The sequence below is a fragment of the Chlamydotis macqueenii genome, chromosome 8 (genome assembly GCF_036417535.1).
Source record: "Chlamydotis macqueenii isolate bChlMac1 chromosome 8, bChlMac1.mat, whole genome shotgun sequence".
NCBI classification, from domain to species: Eukaryota; Metazoa; Chordata; class Aves; order Otidiformes; family Otididae; genus Chlamydotis; species Chlamydotis macqueenii.
Window position 1 is genome coordinate 19,916,461 of NC_141563.1, and position 21,948 is coordinate 19,938,408.

General features: G+C 35.1%; 1 protein-coding gene across 1 annotated transcript in view; it reads right to left on the reverse strand.

The window, feature by feature from the left end:
• The window catches only part of BTBD8 (BTB domain containing 8), a 43,148-nt gene that overhangs the window by 14,888 nt on the left and 6,312 nt on the right, over positions 1-21,948 (reverse strand). Inside the window, exons 3-13 of the mRNA XM_086753462.1 lie at positions 18,322-18,593; positions 17,292-17,409; positions 14,234-14,323; positions 11,709-11,789; positions 10,431-10,527; positions 9,846-9,934; positions 9,526-9,628; positions 5,665-5,847; positions 4,693-4,830; positions 3,478-3,607; positions 880-941 (exon numbers count right to left, since the gene is read on the reverse strand). Of these exons, the coding sequence (XP_086609588.1) occupies positions 880-941; positions 3,478-3,607; positions 4,693-4,830; positions 5,665-5,847; positions 9,526-9,628; positions 9,846-9,934; positions 10,431-10,527; positions 11,709-11,789; positions 14,234-14,323; positions 17,292-17,409; positions 18,322-18,593 (1,363 nt within the window). The remainder of the gene's footprint in view (positions 1-879; positions 942-3,477; positions 3,608-4,692; positions 4,831-5,664; positions 5,848-9,525; positions 9,629-9,845; positions 9,935-10,430; positions 10,528-11,708; positions 11,790-14,233; positions 14,324-17,291; positions 17,410-18,321; positions 18,594-21,948) is intronic.

Sequence of the window (21,948 nt, forward strand, 5' to 3'; positions counted from 1 at the left end):
GCCCAGTAAATCTCATGTGAAATACTGCTCTATATGGAGGATATTGAAATATCTAAGTAGAGTGTTACTTTCACTTTGGAGAAATTACTCTGTAATATTTATTTATATTATTAGTGTCTGCTGAAGGAAGAACTTTTTATTGAGTTATATGTGCATATTTTCCGAAGAGGAATAAAGACTGAATTATTACAAACATAACCCCCCAAATTAATATATAATACGTGTGATGTTTTCAACCATTACCAACAATGTATCCACTAGGTAAGTGACAATATTCATTCTCTCTGTCAGGTAAAGGTATGTATATATTGAAACATGGAGAATTAAGTGCACGAAATGGAATCTTTGTGATACCAGTGTCATTGCAGTGTATCCAAGGCCATCAAATAATGTGAAACCCATACTGGTTTTCTACCAAATAATAATGTAGTTTTGAGTGTGAGTCTCAATAGAAGAGTTGTCGAGGGCACAAAAAAAATATTTTTTCAGGGCAGGGAGTGTAACAGACTGTGGTGGCTTGTGATAATAGCAGAGATTCATTAGCTCAGTAGCAAACCATTTGCTCTGGGAAACAGATCAGTTTCATTACATAGCAACAGGGGAATGTGAACACAATCAGAACACAAATTCCTGGCTTTTATTTGAGCTTATCTGTTTGAAAATGTAGCAGAGCCTGTAGCAGGCTGAGTCCTATGATGTTTCCAGTAATGAAGATTACTGACTCTGCAGAAATAACAGTTCATCAAAAAAATAAACATTTTTTAAAAGCAAGTTCCATTAAATAATATGATAAATTAATATTGAATTTAAAACACATGATGAAAATAGTTTTGTTTGCAAACTTCTCAGTATTTTTAAAGTTTAGATATAAATGTTTACCTGAGAACTACTGAATACAGGTTTTTTGCCAAGTCTTCGGTCATCACCCTTGTCAAATGCAGCTGTAAAAGGAACAGTTTCTTTACTATTTAGCAGAAAAGGAGGGACACAGAAAACAACCCAGCCTACTCAATTAACATCATCTGAAATCAGAGAGCAGTTCTTTGGGTCCTGTAATTATTCTAGGAAGGCTAATTTTGGTGTCCTGGCAAATGTTAAGTGAAAATACATGGGTTTACGTTCAGAACAAGAAATGTGGTATCTGTAATGAGGTCACATGGCCATAAGCACATTGTTTAACTCTTCTGTTTCCCCATTTCCATAGTAAGACACACTTTTGTTTCTCCAGGCTTAGCTCACTTAAAGCTTGCAGTGCATCGAGACCTTTGAAAGCATACGCAATTTATAAAAAAAATACCTTCACATTTAGAGTACTAATGACTTTTGAATGATATACTGTAATTTATAAAACTATTTATTTATACTATTTAAAGAAGATATTAATTACATTAAAGTAAATTATATTAGTTTTCAAGTGGTCAAGTCAAAATATCTAAATGTACACAGTAAGATCACAGTGCCTCTTCAGATTGCATGCAGCATAGTGTCATGAGAGTTATCCCTGTGATTGTCATGTGGAATTTTCAGGCAGTGAATGCTTTTTTTTTTTTTTCTTTTTAACTAGTCTACCCTGGGAGGGAAGCATTTTCAATAAAGCCTTTAAATCAATTGCGCTTGTAGAATACAAAAAGGATATTTTTAGACACTGTACAGATGCAGAATCAATAAGGTTTCATTTTTGTTTGTATTAGTGTTTCAGCCGAAAAAAGGTTTTGCAAAAAAATGTATTAAAAAATTTAAGCATTCAATACCTCATGTTCAGACATACTATATATACATATGAAATTATATCTGTGTATAACACAAAAATTCTGCAGAGTTTTATTGAAGATACTAAAAATAATTTTTATATAGGTCTGTAAAAATCACACAAAAGGTACGATGAAAATGGCACCCCAGGGATCTAATCCTTTTCCTAGCAATGACTCTGCACATTAATACATACCAGTATATTAAGAGAAAATCCATATAAACTTGTGCCTAAGAAAACACAAGATGTTGTGAATGAAAACACCCAGAATCTCTGTCTTCTTTTGGCATTTTTCCTCCTCTATTATAGCCTTCTAATTCTATATAGGTTAAATCTCCAGAAGATAAACCACCACCAGAAATCTTTAAGATGAAAGTTGATTTAAGTTATCCTAGATGTATTTCACCTGAAGATTAAAATTTGTCTACCAGTATTGTGTGTTTGCTTTGCCTAAAATTAAAAACAGAATTTATGCAAACATTTCAGTCTGTCTGTTTACATATAAAATGTATGCTAGCTCTGAGTTATAATTTAAACTAAAAGAAAACAAAACAATTTCTGGCAAGATGGAGTTTGGACCTTGGTCTTAAATATTTTTTTGTCTTGAAAGCACTAGTGCAAAGCAGCCTGAACATTATTTACAATGAGGACATGATCATCCTAAAAATAAAACACCCCAAAACAAAAAAAAAAGCATACTTCTTTCTAAAGCTGGCCGCTCAGCTTCTGAAGGATTTAATAATCCATAAAGAAATCATAAACCTGTTTTATACAGTAGCAGTGAGATATTATTTGACTACATCCATAAATCATGCTTAGAAAAACTGTCACTGCACCTTTCATTCAGCATATAATTTTAGAATAAAATTTTCATCCATCTGTAGGTGCAAACAATTTTAGAACTATCATATCCTAGCCACTAATGTCTTTAACAAAAAGGACACCGAAATGTTTATTCCTCCTTTGAATCAAAACTGATTTTAGAGAAGTCTTGAACACATTCTTTTCTTTTGTAACACTGTCAAAGCTAATATTCAACCATAACCCGAACTCCGTCATCAGTTCCACACCCCCAGAATACTTGTGTACTTCAAAACAAAGAAACGTTCAGAACAAAAACTCCTTTTTGTTGGAAGTGCTGCCTGTTAAAATTTTGAGAACACTATGCGGCTCCTTAGGGGCTCTCTGCAGTAGCACACACAATATCGTAATACCAATCAACTGTGAAGTCAAGCTATCTGCATTTACTGACAGTGCACGAGATAAGCATTATGCAAAGGACAAGGAATATTTATACATTATATAGAAAATGATAAAGGATAGGAACTGAATTCATAGGACAGATAATCTGCTTTGTACAAATTTAATTCATCCACAGTGCTTATCTCCTTAAAAATCAGACAGATGAGGTTTTTAATCCTACTGCAGTATTTTCAATAATTTAGAGCAGCTGTAAATAAGAACATAATCAATCTATATGGCTTTGGTTCCGATTATACACACTCCTAAAAAGAAAAGCAGAGGAGACTTTTCACAGAAAATTACTTGCCCATTTCCATGTCTGAAACTAGCTAAGCACGCTATCACGCCTCTATTTTAAAATACCACTTCAAAAACCTAAAGCATCACAAATTTTGCTTAATTTGTATCTGTCTCCACAATAACAGCTACATTTTATCTACTAAATTGCTAAAAAAATATTTAATGCCATTTGATACTAGACATACCTGCTTGTATTTTCTGTTGATGGTCTGGCCTCATCAGCTTCCAGCTTTCTGTGTGACGAACAGCATAAAAAGACTGAACCAGGAAGACCCAGAGCTTATCACGCAGAGCCTGGATCTTGCACGTAAAACCCTGTGTTCAAGTAACAAATCAGCAGCTGGCGAGGGGCATATTGTCATAGCAACCAGTCATTATTCCTTTCTGAATCTACTTACTCCCTAAGCTAGATCAATGATGTCATCACTTATATTTTATAATGGCCTGGTAGATGGAGATGCTGTTTTTGAAGGATTATTGCCCACCACAGTGATTTTTACAGTACTTTAGAACTAAGCCACTCCAAGGCATACTACAGCACTAGAAAACACCACATTGCTCTTTTCCCCATCCTTTTTTTCCTTCTTTTTTTTTTTTTTTTTTTTTTAAATGAACCCCATAATAGCTCTTACTGTCAGCTGTGTCACAACAAGGTCAAATACTCTAGGGAAAAATAATGTATCTGATTAAATTTTCATTGCTTTTACCAAGAAGATCTACAATAGCACCAGATTGCAGTAATTCATTTTGCATTTATTTTTCATTCTTTGCTTGTAGCATCATTCTGGATTTTAATCAGTATGGCATTTTATTCATGAATTATCCACAGCATTACAGTCAACCACAGCGTAAATACCACTATTTTGATTGTGCAAATATACATGGCATATTACACACATGGAGACTGACATCTCTCCTAATCCAAAAAACACACACTAGATTAAGAGGCAGTCCTTGCTTCAGAGGACAGTCTTAAAACAAAAGCAAATGTAACTGTCACGTTTACAAAAACTGAAAGATACATAGAATAAGCTCTCTTCACTTGTAAGTTTAATGTAAGGCAACATTTTGATAAGATTTTTCTCATCACAAATATAAAGTGATAATGAAGAACAACAGAGCAGTGGCGCCCATGGGACTTACATTCTCAGTAATACTCAGACATTTGTTTATTGCCATATATAGGCTCTCTCTTTAAAAAAGTGTTGATATTCACTAAACAAATGCCAACATTTTCTGCACTTCCAACAGGACCTTGGATTTAGGCAGATGCTTTTCTGTGTGACCCCAACTGCAGGACTGAGCCACCTGAGCTCAAACCGCATCCTCTGATTTGAGCCATTACATGAAACAGTACCAGAACAGTTTTTCCAACAAACACTGCACACTGAAAAACATACCATCTCCTTCACATTTGTGGAGTCCAACAACATATCCACAGCTACAAGAAGAAAGCAGCTGTTTTCATTATTAATACTTTTTTCAATTGCATTAATAATTAGTTCTAGAAGATCAGGTTTGCTGCTCATTGCCTGTGCCTGAGGAAACAACAAAAGGCAGCCATTTAAAATAAGAGCGCACTTCATATGCAAAAGCATTACTGAGCAGAGCAGATCTGCTATCACGCTGTGCAGGAGGTATTCCAAAGTGGAGCATCTTCCTTTGTATCCATCCATAACCCCACCCCTCTCCAGGCCTCTAGCGAATCATCGTGAGGACTCTCACTAATCCAAATTTTAGGAGCAAACACACTGTCATGAATTTCTAGCCACATGCAACTCTAGATTCAAAGACAAAATGTTTTAATGTCTCCTTATTTATTTTTTTTAAAATCCTCTATACATACTAGGAAAAAAAAAAAAAAGAAGACTTTCATGAGAGAAATGAACTGGCTAGATGATGACTAGATAGGTTCTCACCAGGACCTGCAGCATTACCACATTCTTGCAACTCATAACAAAAGTCAGTAGAAGTTTGAGTATACTGCTAATACTCGTAATCATTCTTTTAAGTACATGCTGCTGTTCCAGGGGTTCGGAAGCTTTTTTGAAGCTGTATATACTTACCTCTTTCCAACACAGAAACTGTCCCACTACATTCATTGGAACTTTTGCTTAACTGAGGCACATAACCTGAACACAGTATCGACTCTGCATATCAAAGTATTAATGTGCTTTAAAACAACACTGAAAAAAACCTCTCTTTAAAAAAAAAAACAAAAACTTAGCACTGCCTAACTTTTTAATTTTCCATAGAATTGTACTTTAAAGCAAAAGTTGAAGCTATTTTGATTATTTAGCAGCCTGAACTATCCAAAGCGTGATGCAATTTAATTTATTTGGAAGCATACAGTAACTTGAGGGCACTTTTACCTGCAACAAAACAGAGAAGCCTTCACTTTGTACTACGTGTAGGAAGTTTGCCACAATAAATGTTATGCATTCTTCTTGTAACCTAGATGCCAAGGCCACAGCTGTCTCTGTCCATTTCACTTGGGGAAGACTATTGATCAGCCGGTCACTCTCCATCAAAAGGAAAGCAGCATTCTTGTGGTTCTTAAAATAAAACCAGAAATTAGCCTGTTGCCAAGTAATCACCTAAAGAATTGCTGCTCGTAAAATAGCTTCTGTTCAGTTACTGGACACTTACACAAGGATCCAATTATGTATTCATTTTCCTTCTTTAATTACATTTTTATTTTGATAATTCTGAACATTATACCTACCTTTGAAACTAAAGCAGAAAAAGAAAAACCTATTACTTCTGTTTCGCCTGCTGAAGTTAGACAGTAAAGGTTCCAGTAGTTTTTATTACATGTTTCCAACCGTGTATCATTACATATTGCAGTCCTGAACAAAGTAAGGCAAATGTTAACTAGAGAAACTGAATAAAGAAAATCCTTTTAGGTCACTGAAAGATGTAATAAATTCTCAAATAAAATGGGTAAGTGAAAGTTTTAGCTGAGTGTGGATGGCCTAGCATTTGGGATACATAAATATCCAAGCATTTTCATAGTTATGAATCCTTTTGCTTTATTTAAAGGAGGCAGGCATCAAATATTTGTCTTCCCAGATGGAGTTTTAACTGAACTTACCCTGTTTCCCTAAGACATAACTTATGTTTATTGTTACATTTAAAACAAGCAAATAGATTTCCTAATATTTATTCTCCATGTCTGTGCCTTTGGTGCTTTGATACTTGTCTAAGTATCTGCATTGCCTCATCAGGATGATACCCGAGGGCAACTTCTGCTGGCTAACACATCACTTTAAAAGAACTTGCAATTTATTGTTACCTACATTAGAATGGATTGAAAGCTCTACTCAACATGACCTAGCAGGTCACTAATAAATTATGCAGTAAGATCAGTAACCCTGGAGAAAGCAACAATTCAGATAAGTATTTGACACAAAAACCCTACTGTAAATTCAGATTATGATCATGTTTGTCCCATGCAAAGTAGAAAGCAGGGAGGATTTTCTTCATGCATATTGTTAAAACATAAAATCTGGCCAGCCATCATTCAAATATGTTTTTATCATTTTACTCATCTGTAGGCAAAACTAGTTTGCTTCTATGGATATAAGGTAAATTAAGGATTAAGTATATCCTTATGGTTTGATTTTGCTCCCACTGGAGTCAATTACAAGCTTTTTGAATTGTCCAGAATTCAGCCCCTGCTCACAAGGCAATAAGCATTTACTCCCATTAGACACTTCCAGTGAAACATACAATGCCATGATTGACTTCTAATTAAATCAGCACTTTGTGGGAGTGGCTCTAACTGAATTTTATTTCTCGTTGTATTTTTTCCTAACCATTCTAAAGTGAAGTCCACTTCTCAAAAAAAAAGGTAATTTTCTTGCATGTAGTTCAGACAACAGAGAAGAACCTGAACAGTGTTTTAAACTTCACTCCCATTTTAAATGTTTCTGTGTTCATCATTGTGGCTTCCCAGAGATTTTCCAATCAGCAATCTCCTCTTCTTTGCATCTTTTCTTCCTCTAAAGGGCTGCCCCACATTAACTAGGTTTTACATTTCCAAGATTGGTAAATGAAAGGATCAGCAGAGTCACACTGTTTAACTGGGTGTAACTGTTAAAATGTTTACAGCAGAGAACTATAGCAGAGAAAAGAGGACCATAAAACAGACAGTAGCCCCTGCAAAATTAATTTCTGAGCTTTCCTTCTTTCTCCCTTGAGCAGCCTTAAGTATTTTTGTAGATGGTGAAAAACTCCACTGGGAATTCCACAAGTTTCTGGACTTGGTGTCATAAGAGCTCAGAGTTAAATGATCACTCACCAAACTCTTCTGTGGGCAGAAGAGGCTTATGCTTTATTTTTTAATTTTGCAATTCTAAAAGCTTTCTAGGCTTCAGTCCATAAACACCAGTGAATCTTGCAAAGACCCACCAACACAAATTTTAAATCAGTAAAATGGGAACCAAACCACACTTTAGTCCAAATTGCAAAAATCTTCCAGAGAAGCTGAGTACACAGCTGGAGCAGGACCAAGTACCACAGTACCATGTTCTGCAAATGCCGTTAGCTTAAAGATAGCTCATGTATTTCAACGCAAACTGCAACCACAGAGGGGAAGTGGCTTAGCTTTACCTTTAAGTGGCTTGGTTTACCTTTAAGCTGTCCTGGTAGTGTTGCACAAGGGTTCCTGGAGGGGAGCCTAGAACTTCAGCCTAGTACAGTCTTATCTACACTACACACCTGAACTAGCTTGGAGATGGGTGGTGGTGTAACTATGGATATCTGTAGATCAGAATGAACTGATCCATAATCCTGAAAGACTTACTTAAAACTTCTAAAGTATTTATACAATACATGACATACAAAGCTATGTATATATTCTAGGAACAACTAAGTACACTCATACAATATAATGGCAGAACACCTAGTATTTTAAGAGCTATAGCTGCTATCTTTATTCTGTTTGAAATTACACATGATGGTAGAAGGACCGTTCGGTTTTTGTAACTGTGGATACTCTCAAGCTTTGCTTGGTACAGCCACATAGCTCTGAAATCTCTTGTTTTTCAGGCTTGCACCGGAATACACAGTAGCAGTCGCCACTCACAGCTGACTTGCTGGCCTCAGCACTTGATGGGGTAAGCATCCAAAGTCCTGAGAGAAAAGAGCCCCAAGAAGCCTTCGCAGGCCTTTCAGAGAGGGGCAGTTCTTGGCCAGACCCAGTTAAGAGCAGATCTCTTGAACCAAGAGCATCTTTGGCAGTGTGCGTAGCCATACTCAAGCTATTTAGACTGGATAACAACAGTAATGGAGACATGGGGACAAAGACTTCAATGTGAGATATACAAGACACCACATGCTTAGCTGTCTAGTGTGTGCTAGAACCAAAGTAATTCGTGAATGTTACCTGAGCTAAAGTTTGTGCGTGCCAGTCCACTTACATATACAGTCATGCTTGGCAGCAGCTGTGCAGGTTTACCTTTAGCTCCTCTACCTACTCTTCGTATCTCTTACAATTCAGTGTATTTACAGGCTAATGACTGGACCAAATTCCTGTTAACAGGTCTAGTTCAAATCAGTTACTTTTAAGTCAGCTTTGAGGGTAGTTTCATAGAGAAACACAATTAGAAAGTATTTAAGTTTAGGCAGATCTAAATTGGAACAATGTTAATATGTGCCACAAAAACGCCTCGCTTTGAGGCGACCAATTCAGTACTGTTATCCGAGAAGATTATATATATACTGTACTGTTACCTTATTTTTGGAAAGTCAGCTTGTCTGTAAAAAAAATGGCTTGTGATCACTGATAGCCAGTGATCACCTGAAGTCTGGAGGGGAAAAAAAAAAATAATAATTTTTTTCCAAATTAGAATACAGGCAAAGAGGAGAAGGCCACCACAGATTAATTATGCAGACACCTAACATAGAAACTGATACAGCAAATTGCTGTTCCTCACTATCCAAATACATAATGCTGTGCTATGATGTCACAGCTGTGTTTCATAAGCTTATTTTGTATTATTACGTTGGACTTGGATGTGATTATTACCAGACTGCGTGCCATGAAGCATAACATCTACATATCAAAATGTATTTTAAAATTGTTATTTTAATGGGAACTTTTACACAGTGTAAGTGTACTACAAATGTAAAACACTATTTATTATCTCTTAAATTACACTGCACAGCTAAATAAGGAAAAAAAAATACATTGCTCTATTTCTATATAAAGCACACTATGTACTACTTACCAAAGAGTTAATCAACATAACAAGACAGTTGTTTTGAAGTTCAGTAGGTAAACTGGCAAAGCTTCTCTCTGACAAACATTTTGCAAAATGTTTTCCTACCCATCTGTTGAAAGAAGAGCTTTCCTTAGGTAAGGAAGATGAAAAATGTTTTATCTTACTTGTTAGCATAAGTGATAGTTCTAAAGTATTGTGAAGAAAAATATGCTTAAAGTGTGAACGTTTTACGTGCCAAAATAACCCCAATCTTGCAAAATCAAATAATTTCAACAGAAAGCAGAGAAATGAAAAACATAAACCGTGATTTACTTTATTTTACTTACTTCATGCAAGCAGCATACAGGTTTTCCACTCCCAATGAATGAGCAATAGCCATGCACTCTAGTACAGGTTGCTGTTTTCCAGGAACAGGCTAGAGTTGTTAGCGAATTATCACAATTATTGTACATTCTGACTTACAGAAATTCTACAGAAGTACAAAATCTTCAGTTCAAACAGAAGTACTGTTAGCTACCATGGTATTTAAGTTTCTTTGCCTTTATGTAGAATGTGGAAGTCATCTGCTTTCACACACGTCAGTGAAGTAGTATTCAGCCTAGCGAGTCTAATGCATGAAAATGCTCAACTCTAATCAGTTGTTTGTTTTTAAACTAACAAACAAAGATTTTCTAGATACATGCCTGTGAAATCTAATATGCAAATATATAGTATTTCTATATCCCTATTAAGAACAATTACAGATACAATGGAATGTATTAAATTATACTCCATGTAATTTGATATATTGAATTGATCATGCTGACTTTAACACCTTGACCACACAGTTGTTAAGTATCTCATCAATATGCTAAGAGAATCAAAATTCTTCTTAGGCTTTACAGCTCAAAGGAGCATGAGAACTGACATACCTTTTGGAAAAAATTGCAGTAATCTCTTTTCAAAATGTAGATAGCTACTTCTTTCAGCCCATCTAGCCCATACATATCTGCAATGCCCAACATGCGACTAAAGAGAAAGCAGTAGCAACAGGAATCAGAAACAATTTTCATATATGCATTTTGCTTACAAGACAATTCACATGCTAATTTCACCTCTTTGTTCAGTCAGAGTTTACTGCAGAAACAGATTGATAACCAAGGGTGAAATTTGCCAAAGAGTCTATCTTCAAACAGAAGTGTGCATTGACCTAATAATGATCTCCCAGACTGGGAGACTATATAAAAGTCTGGGTCCAGACTATAAAAAAGTAAGCCTCAGCCACTAGCTGAGAAACTGTTTAGAAGACTCTCAGTTTCTCTGTTTTAAGGGTAGCAAGTGAAAAAGATGTTTATGCCAGCAGAGATTTGGCATTCTGTAAGGTTTTTTCCCGAAGATTACATAAAATGTTATTAATGACATATCCGAGAACTAAGTCCCTTCCAAATACTAAAAAGCACAGTGAGCAAACTATTAATTATTTTATATAATAATCAATACCATACTTTTATTTTCTTTATCAATTCATTACCTAAACATTGACATTGGGGCATATTGGAAACAATTACATATTTTAATATTAGATACATAAGCTTTGAACAATAATTTCTAACATTAAGAAATTATGGTGTTTTAATATTTAGTGGCAGAATTCAACAGCTAATATATAGATGGTTTCAGGGAATAATTCACACATTTCAGAACTTTCTTCACAAATTCAGGATTATGTATAAAACTGTGATTAAAAACTATCCCAGACGAAAATGGCAACAGTTACATTGGACGCTCTATATAATCTTCTATGGATTGAAGACTAACTATATTAGCCTTCACATCAACTCAATTATTTAAAAATAAACTCCAACTGTTAATTATTACATATTATCACACATTGTACATACTATTCTGAAAACTAGAAGGAAGATACAGGCAAATTTGGAATTATTTTGGTATAAAAGGCCCGTACATTTTTCACTCCGCTTATATAATAGTCGAAAAGTGGCTGGCCTAACTTTTCCAGTAGCTGCCAAATAAACAAGATTTCTTCAACAGCTTTATTTTTGGAATTACCTAAAGTATGTTTAGGTGTAATGATCATTATATTTGACATCTTTGTCTTATTTATACTACATGAAGAATTTTCCTTTTGACTTTTAACTGAGGAAATACAGAACAAGCACAAACTACAATTAATAAAAGTTGACACATACCCAACATCAACATTGTCTGGAAAGTCCAGAATACCTCCATATATAAAATGCAAGATGACACTCATTTCTACATGGCTTATGCTGCAAAAAAAAAAAAAAAAAAAAGAAAAAAAAATACAAATAAAGACATGTCCAGAATAAAACCCACCACATTTCTTAGCCAAAGGCAGTTGGTCAAAAGGCTGATACATCATCCAACCGTTCTGTGAACAGAAGGTAAAAGATCTGATAAAATTAAAGCTATTTTCAAGATTACTGCAATGTAAAAACATCTAAATGGACTATATTTTCGGTGAATTTTGTGACTCAATAGTCTTGCTGAAGTTTCGTAATACTATAAATCTTTGAAATTAAGTCATAAGCAGATTATTTACACTGATAATAGAAAGGATTTTTTTCATAATCTCCAAGCTTTTTACCAGTAATAAGTAAATTATTAAGCAACTATATATTTAAAAATTCTTTTACAATAATTATTTTACAATCTTGATTTTATTAATATATTTAAGCTTTTCCCACAATAAAAATACATTTAATAGTTTTATTACAATGCTAAGTAGGAATGTTGCATCTTAAAATATTTAGAAAAAGTCTTTATGCCTAGATTCAGATGAAGAAATATGGAATTCCTACACACAGCAGTGTCTGAATCCTTGCATTGTCCCAGCACCATAACGCAGAAAAGCACAGAACATGTTTTAAATGGTGGACATGATCTCCTGAACACTACATTATTGTACTTATGTATGTCTCTGTGTACAATCTTCAGAACCCTTAAATGTTGTGTACGTTAGTGTAAATGGAATATAGCCATGCAGATTGAGTTAAGACCCTTTAAAACATTAGACGTGTTTAAGCAACAGACACTGATGACTAAAAACAAAAGGGAAAAAAAAGGTTGCAACACGCTAAGCAGCAGAATCAGCACAGTTGTCTCTGTATACTAGTACACATGATAACCATAAAATCAGCAAGAAGGAGTTTCCCACAGTCTTGACAGCTGTTATTGTATGCAGAATTTTCATTATTTCAGAGTAAGCCATATGTACTTATTTATAAGTGTTTAAAAAGACAGCATGGAAATCTGCACCAAGCAGAAAGCTAAACTAGAAAAGGAAAAATTATGGATATGATTCGTAATAACAGAAATTATGAGACATTGGCATGAGAATATACTCATGTAAAGATTAAGTACTTCTCAGGAGAAAGCCTCTGCTGAAAAACAAGGATGAAAATTTCTTAGCCATGTAGAAATCAATTATCGAGAGAGAAGTGTAAATACCAGAATAATTGTTGACTATCAGCTGCTAAAACATATGACGTATAGCAGAAAAGCTAAGGAAGCAATTAAAAATATAATGTTTTATAAGGATTAAGATGTTATAACAAAAGATACCCTTCTTGATTTTGCAGCAATATTATTACACTGACAGAAAATTAAAATTATGAAAATATGAGAAACTATCACTTGGCCAAGCAATTTTATATTAACACAAAACAATCATACTTTGCTGTACTGTAAGGTACCCAGTTCTTTCTGAAGAAAGCTGAGTCAGCCAAACTCATGCCTAAACAAAAAAAAAGCTAACATGTACAAGTATCAGCATTAGTTTGCTTTTCAAGAAAATTTAATATATTTCAATTGATTAACTGAATTTACATTGAAGGGGCAATGGTTTCAAAACAGAGGGAGATAGATTTACATTAGATATTAGGTAAAAATTTTTTACATGCCAGTTGTAGAACACTGGAACAGGTTGCCCAAAGAGGGGGTGGATGCCCCATCCCTGGAAATGTTCAAGGCCAGGCTGGATGAGACTCTGAGCAACCTGATCTGGTTGGAGATATGTCAGCTCCTTGCAGGGGGTTGGACTAGATGACCTTTAATGGTGCCTTCCAACCTTAACCATTCTATGATTTTATGATTTTTCTGATACTGAAAAGAACTAAACTGGCAGTTCCCAAGTTTATTTATGAAATCTTAAGTCTTCATCCTACACTGACAGCTCCATTATTTTCAGCTCTCACAAAGAAAGCCATTGCAAACAAGCACACTACTCAAACTTGTTTTAGTATATGATGCTGAAATATCATTATTAAACAGTATTTAAGAAATGTAATTTTTATTTGTCTTTACATTGTAAATATACTCATACAAATAGGTATGAAAATAAATTACACTGTTCAGCATTCATAATACTTTTCATGACATGTACAACATGAAGTGAAATAAGAGAATTGTAAAACAGACTGAACACTGAGACATACTCTACAAAAAAGGATTAGTACCCTTCTACTCATGAAAAAGAATTCTTTCCTGAACCATCTGACAGTATTAACAAGTACACTACACATGCTGTTTCATACTGAAGTCAAAACAGTACTCGGGAAACATATCAGGTTGAAGGAAAGTGTCACGGCAGATTAATTTCCAGTGCTCTACATGCGGCACAGTTGTTACATATTTGCAGTGATTTCAAATTGCCTACCTTTGCTCCCACACGACTTGCAAAGACAACACTTACCCTTGAAGAGTGATGTGCTCTTGGGAGCTTTCAGCCCAACTTCCACTCAGCATAGCAGCAAAGTAACTAGATCTGGCACATAAAATGGCCCTGAGACACGAAAAGTAAACATTATTCCACTAGATACAAATATTTATTATGAGACTCTTTGATAACATTGACTTAAATCTTTGTCCTTTATGCATTAAGGTGTCATCTGTATACTGCATGCCTTTTCTTCCAATATGTTTGGAATTTCAAAATATGCTAGAGAAAAAAAAAAAAACAAACAGTACTCTAAATTTCTCAGTTAAATCTTGCTTCTAGTATGACTTTGACATTCACATAGAGGAAATTATTATCACAAGCATTTTCCTTTTATAGAATACAAAATTGCAAATTCATTTCTTCTGTTTTATTTACCAAATAACAGTAAATAACCTTGTTTATACAGCCCCATTTTAGGCAAATAATTATATGCTGAATCTCTTAAATACTTTTTATACTACAAAACTTGTATTTAGGAAAATGAAAAGAGAGGTATAAAACTTCCCTTATTTGAAATTGGCTGGCCACCTACCAGCACATCCTAAAAGTCAAACAAACTTGACACTAACATACGATACGCCAATATGATGTGTTTCCAGCACTGTTAAGAAGAGCTATCAATTACTTCTGTTGAGACTTACTACCCTTGTATATTTTAAAGGCATAACTGGCCATAAAAGGGCTCATTCTATTTACTACAACTTCCATCAAAGACAAAGAAACCCCAGACCAGGGGTCTCTGTAGCTTAGTATCTCCACTAGTATCAGTCTTCAAAAAACCACGAGAGGACGTTTGCAACAGGAGTTTCTTAAGGTGGATGTGGAAGGGCAGAAAGGAAGAGAACACAGCGGATGAAAACTGCTTTATGATTTCAGCCTTCCAGATTTACACCTGTTATAATGTTAGCCTTCACAGATCTTATCTGAGCTACTGCAGCCAAAGAGAATAGTCTCATACATACAATTTTTTCCTGACACTTAATAAGCTTCCTTTTATTTATAAAATTATGTTATGTATTTCCTGTGGCAGAAAAAGCAAAGTGTTATATTAAGCATGAGAATCCTTTCTTTTACATATATTTGTTGGCTGTTAAAATGTTTCAGAGTGCTTTCATTTTGCGTAGGAAGGAGTAAGAAGAATGTTATTTCTTCTCTTTTCTAGTCATTATATATTCTGGAATCTCTCATCTCTCTTCCCTCCTCCTGCTTCAGAAGTCTCAATAATTTAAATTAGGAACTTCTCGCACATTCCTCCTGTGATTCATGCAGCAAAAGTAATATGTCCACATGTAAATGGGTGTTACATCATAACTTTTGAGTACATGAAATTCTGAATAAACACACAATCTTGTTTTTATAAGATACAATAGCACAATGTCATGGAGATACAAAATATAATGCCTCCAATTTTGTCATCCTCTTCCAAATAAATTTTAGTAATGAGCAGGGCTAGATCAACTTCAAGGGCATAGTTGAAGTGGGTATTTCAAAGACTCATTTAAAATAAGACAGCTACTCAGTAGAACATGCACAAGTATGCATTACTTAAATATATACTGACCAAACTTGTGGAGATACCAAATGAATTTGAAGTAAATTTATCTGTTATTTCCTACTGTCATGGTTTGTGCCACAAGTTTATTACTGCACAAATTTTACTTGCCCCTCAGAGCTCTGTAAGAATACAACACACACACTAGGCAGACATAACTTGGCAACTCTCTCAGAGCACTGCTGCTCACACTGTAAAGTCTACTGGAAGTCACAGGACTTCACGAGAAAGTACGGAATACTGAGCTAAGTGGGTGGGAGGTTAAACTGTCTCCTGTTTGAGAACTTAAAAAAAAAAAAAGTAAATCATACTGGTGCTTTCACCACGATTATACCCATAGCTAGAACTCCCTTATTAACTCCTACTTTCACATGATGCAGTACTAAAATAAGCGAGTCTTGTGCCTGTTTCAGAACATCCTGGTGTTCTCTATGATTTACTGCCATATTTTTTGATGCTGGTTAGACTAGATACATTGCTCCAAGGCAGTAAGTGACCTAAATTAAAGCAACTCTGCTGATAGAATCTTCTTGTTGACTTTCTTTTTGCATAAAAGTATTTGTTTCTCAAAGTTAAGGACCTGAGAACGTCTTCTTTTACTGTAGCCCAGAAGAAACAAATATGACTAACTACAGTACATTCTGGAAATTTAGAATATATCCTATTATTTAGAAATAGAATAAGCCCCCAGATTATGACATATCTTCTGTAAAGATGTTCGTAATGTCAGTAATATAACCCCCACACCGGTTTTATGTTGAGAAAATACTACGAGTAGTGGAGGCTTTTTGATAATCGCCCTCAGTTATTCATATACTCAAAGGGAACAAAATACAAGCTGCCTAGGGTGCTATCTCAAATGCAAACAGACTCATATCAAAGGTACAAGGAATGGTACTGACACTTTAAGTTGCTTTCCCAAGCTGCACAAGTCCAATAAGCCAAAGTTTTTAAATGGTCTTGGACTTCAGATCTAATAAGGCTGATAACAATCTTTACTTCTACATGACTGAAGTAACAAAAGTAAAATCAGACTCTGTATGCACAGGTTCTGAAGAGCAGAAAAAAAAATTACTACTCCAGAAATTTTCTACCTGTATGGTAATTTTATTCAGCATTAATAGCTGAATACTTTCTCAATAGATTTTTTTAAATTTTCTTCAGAAAGCACAGATTATTTTTAAAAAGGTTAGCAAAGAAAACCTACCCAGTATTTATACACGAGTACAAATATATGAGTTTACAATGGCAGTCTTAGAAGTGCTAAAACCACAATTATTTTCACAACAGTTGCTGTTAACGAGATAAATAATTTTAGTTAGCATTAAAGTACGGCCACTTCTCACGTACGACCTAAAAACTGTAACAGTTCACAGCTAGGTAACAGCACCAGCAATAACTCTACAGATACACAGTACCAGCAGTGTTTTATACTAGAAGGATTTTGGTTTAAAAACTTTACAGTAAATACTTACGTACCTGTGGGCTTGAAAATTTTTGCCTTCTATGGAAATACTAATATCTGGACAACAGCACTTCTTGTACAGCATCATTAAATCTTCTCCTAACACAGATGCAGTTTCTAGTTTGGAATTACCTGCAGATGGAGAGAAAGAGCTGTTTTCACTTTGTCTGGTGAAAACTAGACTATTGACAGTACACAAACAACTTAAAATATTTGAAAAGAAGAATCTGACATAATGATTTGTTTTAATATTGCATATTCAAGCTAGAATTTTCCTTGAAAGGTTTTCCAGACTTTGCATTTTACTTCTTGTTTTCACTTCAGATATCAGAAATACAACCAATGGTTCATATTTGGCATCTCTTGAAGAAGTGCTACAGTTACTCTTCGGTAAAATTACATAGCCAGTTCATTTTTTCTACAGAGACCTGGTACCTCTGCATTCAAGAAAAGTAGACTCTGAAGAACTCTGGGGTCATGTAATGCTACAAGCTTCTGCCTGAACAGATTTGTTGCTTGATCCTTTCTTACTGACATGGCCGTAGCAGCCAACAGCTGTGGTGTAGATGCAGTTACACATTTCCTTGTGTTACTTATTTCATTCAGAGCTGTAGTAGGAAAGATTCTGGATTCCAAAATCCTCATAAAACAACACTGGAAGTACTGTAATTTGCTAGAAGAGGAAAAGAATGGAAAGATTCTGCTGCATGGAAGTCCCATGTGATGAGGACTCAAGGTTGCCGTGTTACAGAGGTGAGACACAATGTCGATGAACATGCTCAACGCCTGGCAAGTCCCATCAGATTTATTATGGTACAGGCTGGCTGGGAGCCACGCCTGCCAAACTTCGGCAGCAATTAATTTTTTCAACGTATGAGAGAATGAGGTAGACCATAGCAAAGAATATCCATGTAAACTGTGTCACAACAATAGCTTTAACCTTTGCCTGCATTTTTACATCTCTATAAGTCTCTGGATAATTATTTAAAAGGAAAAAAACACCAATAAAAAAAAAATCAAACAAAAGTATAATTCCAAACCTACCTGCAGTGGCTTTGTTGCTTTCTGCATCAACAACTACTACTGGAATTTCCTCTTCAATAAAAGATGAAAAAGAAACTTCTTTCTGCGCAGCTCCACTTGGAGTATTTTGAACATCAGATGTTTGTTTGCTATCTCCAAGACAATTTACATTTGTTTGAGTGTTCTGAAGAGTAGCAATGTCATTTTCTTGTATTGATTTCGGTTCCAATACTTTTTTCATCAGAGCCAGCTCCTCAGCTTCTTTAAGATTTTTATCAGATGAATATACAAGCCTAGAAGATGACACTAAGTTTACTCCTGTAATTTTTTAATTGATCAAAGCAAACAAATAAAAAACCCGGCTTTTTTTGTCTAACAAAGTTCATGACCAGAAAACAAAAGCTGGATTCTACAGTGCTTAATAGTAAAAAAAAAAAATCCTTTTAAAAACTGTATTTCTGGAAAACTTACTTCTGCAATGCTTCAAAAAGCATGAACAAGCATTACAGGTAAAATGTAATATCAGGTTAAAAGGAACAAATGTTTCTCTTCCTCACTTTGCTTTTTTAATTAGAGAAACTTTTGTCTGCTCTTTATAGCTCATCTACTATAATAATCTACTGGCAAAAGCAGAAGCAAACTCCATCAGTAATGACAGATGACTGATTTCTAAGTCTTACTAAATGCATTTGATTGCCCTTTAATATAATCAAATTTACAAACCCTCAAAATACAAAACCTTTCTAACATCAAGGCTACAAATCCAAAACCTTAAGAATGGTTTAGAGGTATAAATGAATGGTATTAGGGTAGAAATTTTAATTTCAAAGGAAGTGCTTGAAAGCATGAAAATTTGCAGTTAAGATTACTGAAGAGCTTTCACTTTGCCCAGATAGTAATTCCAGCTTCCCACTTTCCCATCTGTTTCACCAGCTTATTTTTGTCTCAAGATCTGGAAAGGCTAACAAAGCCTGCAGTCTGTGACTGCAAAAATGTTGTATTTATAGAAAGATACTGCACTCCAGCAACTTAATGGAGCCTTAAAGTCAATGGGAACAGATAACATGCTTTCATCAGTGGTTTCATCCTATATAGATGAAGTTAGCACAGAGGAGCTACAGTTACTTTGGATTTAGCAGACGAGTACTGACAGATCTGCATTTAGTCACTCATACCAAGGCAAAGAGGCTTTATTGTTAATACTGGGAATGCAGTAATTTGAGTATGCGATTTGAACACTGTCCTCGAAAGTGGCAGAGAAAACATACAAAGAAATCATCTTCCTTCTTAAGTCCTGTATTTAGAGGACTGAGTCAGGTAAAATTCTTTTGTCTGTGTGATACAGGTTCTCAACAAGAGAGAATTACAGGAAACAAGAATGTAGTGAATGGGAATTTTAATATTTTATTAGATTTTGAAAGCGAGGGCCAGGAAAATGTGACAGGATTAATAAAATTTCACATTGAAAGAGTAAGATTGGTGGACTTTCTTTACATGGGTTTTTAAGGTTATTGTAGCTGTATGTGCTTTCAGAACTCCTAACTTGTGAACTTGGCCTGACCATCTATTGCTTTTTGTGTTACCGTGACTTCCACACATTTTCCCCGTACACTGTGCTTCTCAGTACTTAACATTTGTGTTTTACAGCTCTATGGCAGTAGGACTTAAGAGCAGAAATCCAGAGTAGAAACCAAATTAACCTAGAGATTTGAAAATTCCACAAGTATGAAGTTTTGTCTTCAAGTTGTTTCTCCACATTAGATCTTCCAAGAAATGTCACTTAAAATCACATAGACATTGTGACTACTAGACAAAAATCCAATCATTCCCACTTCATCCCTGCATCTTCACCAGATGCAAGCAAATACCACAATTACAGAAGTAAACCGGTAAAACACACTGAACATCAAAACCTGCAGGAGGATCCCTAGTAAGGGTCTGTTGAAAGAAAATCGGCATTCATAACATATTAGGTTAAATTTGCACTGGAATGTTACTTGTTCACCTCTCTGTTGCTGCAGAGCTATGGTGTATTCAACATGTAAAGACAGTAAAAATTTACTTTGATGGAGAAAGAAAATTACCGGCACTGGATACACTGCTTTGCCGTAAATGCATTACTTTAATATTCTCGCTTACTTTCTGCCGGTAACTGAAAAACATATCCATAGGGAATCTGATAATTTAGGCAATGAGGCAACAATCTCCTAGGAATCCTCAGGGTATTTTCATATAATCTACATAAGAAACCTCAGGAATGCAAATCTATTATCGCTAGGCTTAAGTCAATAAAAATGGCACCCTTAACCACAACTAGGAACTCTGTAAATAAAACCAGTAAAGTGGCATGTTGTTAAGCCAGAACTGAGTAACTGGTTTCCAGATCTGAAAAAGCTACTCTATTTGAAATATTCTTTAACTGTAAAATGTCAAGGAACCTTGATTATTTCAGTTAACATTTAAAATCCAGCCACAGTCCTGGATTTATTACTTCCAGAAACTCAGCAGAACAGCTGTATATTACAGTCCTGCTTAAAACAGACTAAATTTGCTACTTTGAAAGACTCATGGAGGCATCCACTATTCTGCTTCACAGACAGCAATAATGATTTTCGCACATCTTTTAGAAATTTTCTTTTATATCTGTTAAATACCATTAAATATTCTTTCCAGAATGGAAGATTATGCAGTTTTATAAAACTTGTTACAGAAACTTTGTTTGGCAACACCCTTTATTTTATAGGCTCATTTCTAAACACAAAGTGAAGCTTTCTAGACTGTCTTCTACAGAGTACCAGGTGGCACCTTTCGGCATAAATAAAAGCTAGGGAAATCTTTCATCCGCAGCAAAAGGCAGAGCTTCGACGTGGAGCTCAGGTGTTTTAGTGATAAAGTAAAACTATCTCTTTAAAAGAAACACAGTTGCTGGAAAAAACCTGGACTCTTACTGCAGAATTATGATATGGATAGTTTTTACTGTTCCAAACCTCTTGAGTAGGCATCATTCAATGTGACACCTTAGTTTAATAAGTTAAAGTGCAGAACATTACAATTTTATAAAGTTATAAGTTTCTTCTTTAAATCAAGACATTAAGTAAGACATTTTAATGCACACTAAAAATATAAAAAGCATGATTACAAAAAAGTAGAAAAAGAATTTTGAATTACGGTCTACTTCTTTGGTCCTTTAAGTCAACAGGTAAAATTCCTTACTGTGGGCACCTCCACTTGTCTGCAAGGCTGACAAAATCCCAAAAAGAAACGTTGTATGTCACTAATGACCATGGAGACATCACAAATAAGAAGAGAAGTGAGAAAGTGCAGGTTTTAGTTTCATTAAATACCATGTTTAAAAGCATGAGGATCCCATTTTTGTTATTTCCAAGAACACCCAAAGTCACTGGAAATAACACCATCATCACCAAACTTCACTGAAAGCTGATAGGACAGCCTCTCCTGTTGTCCCAAAGTACCTGTTAACCAAATAAATAAAAAAATTTCTCAAGTAATTAGGCATCCACCTTTCAAATGCTCCCTACAGCAGCTTCCACCTGCTCTGAGAGTTCTTCGCCAAGAGCCCATCTGGACCAGAGAGTTACCTGCCATCTTCTTACCCACATTCTCCTTAAAGTTATACATACACGTACA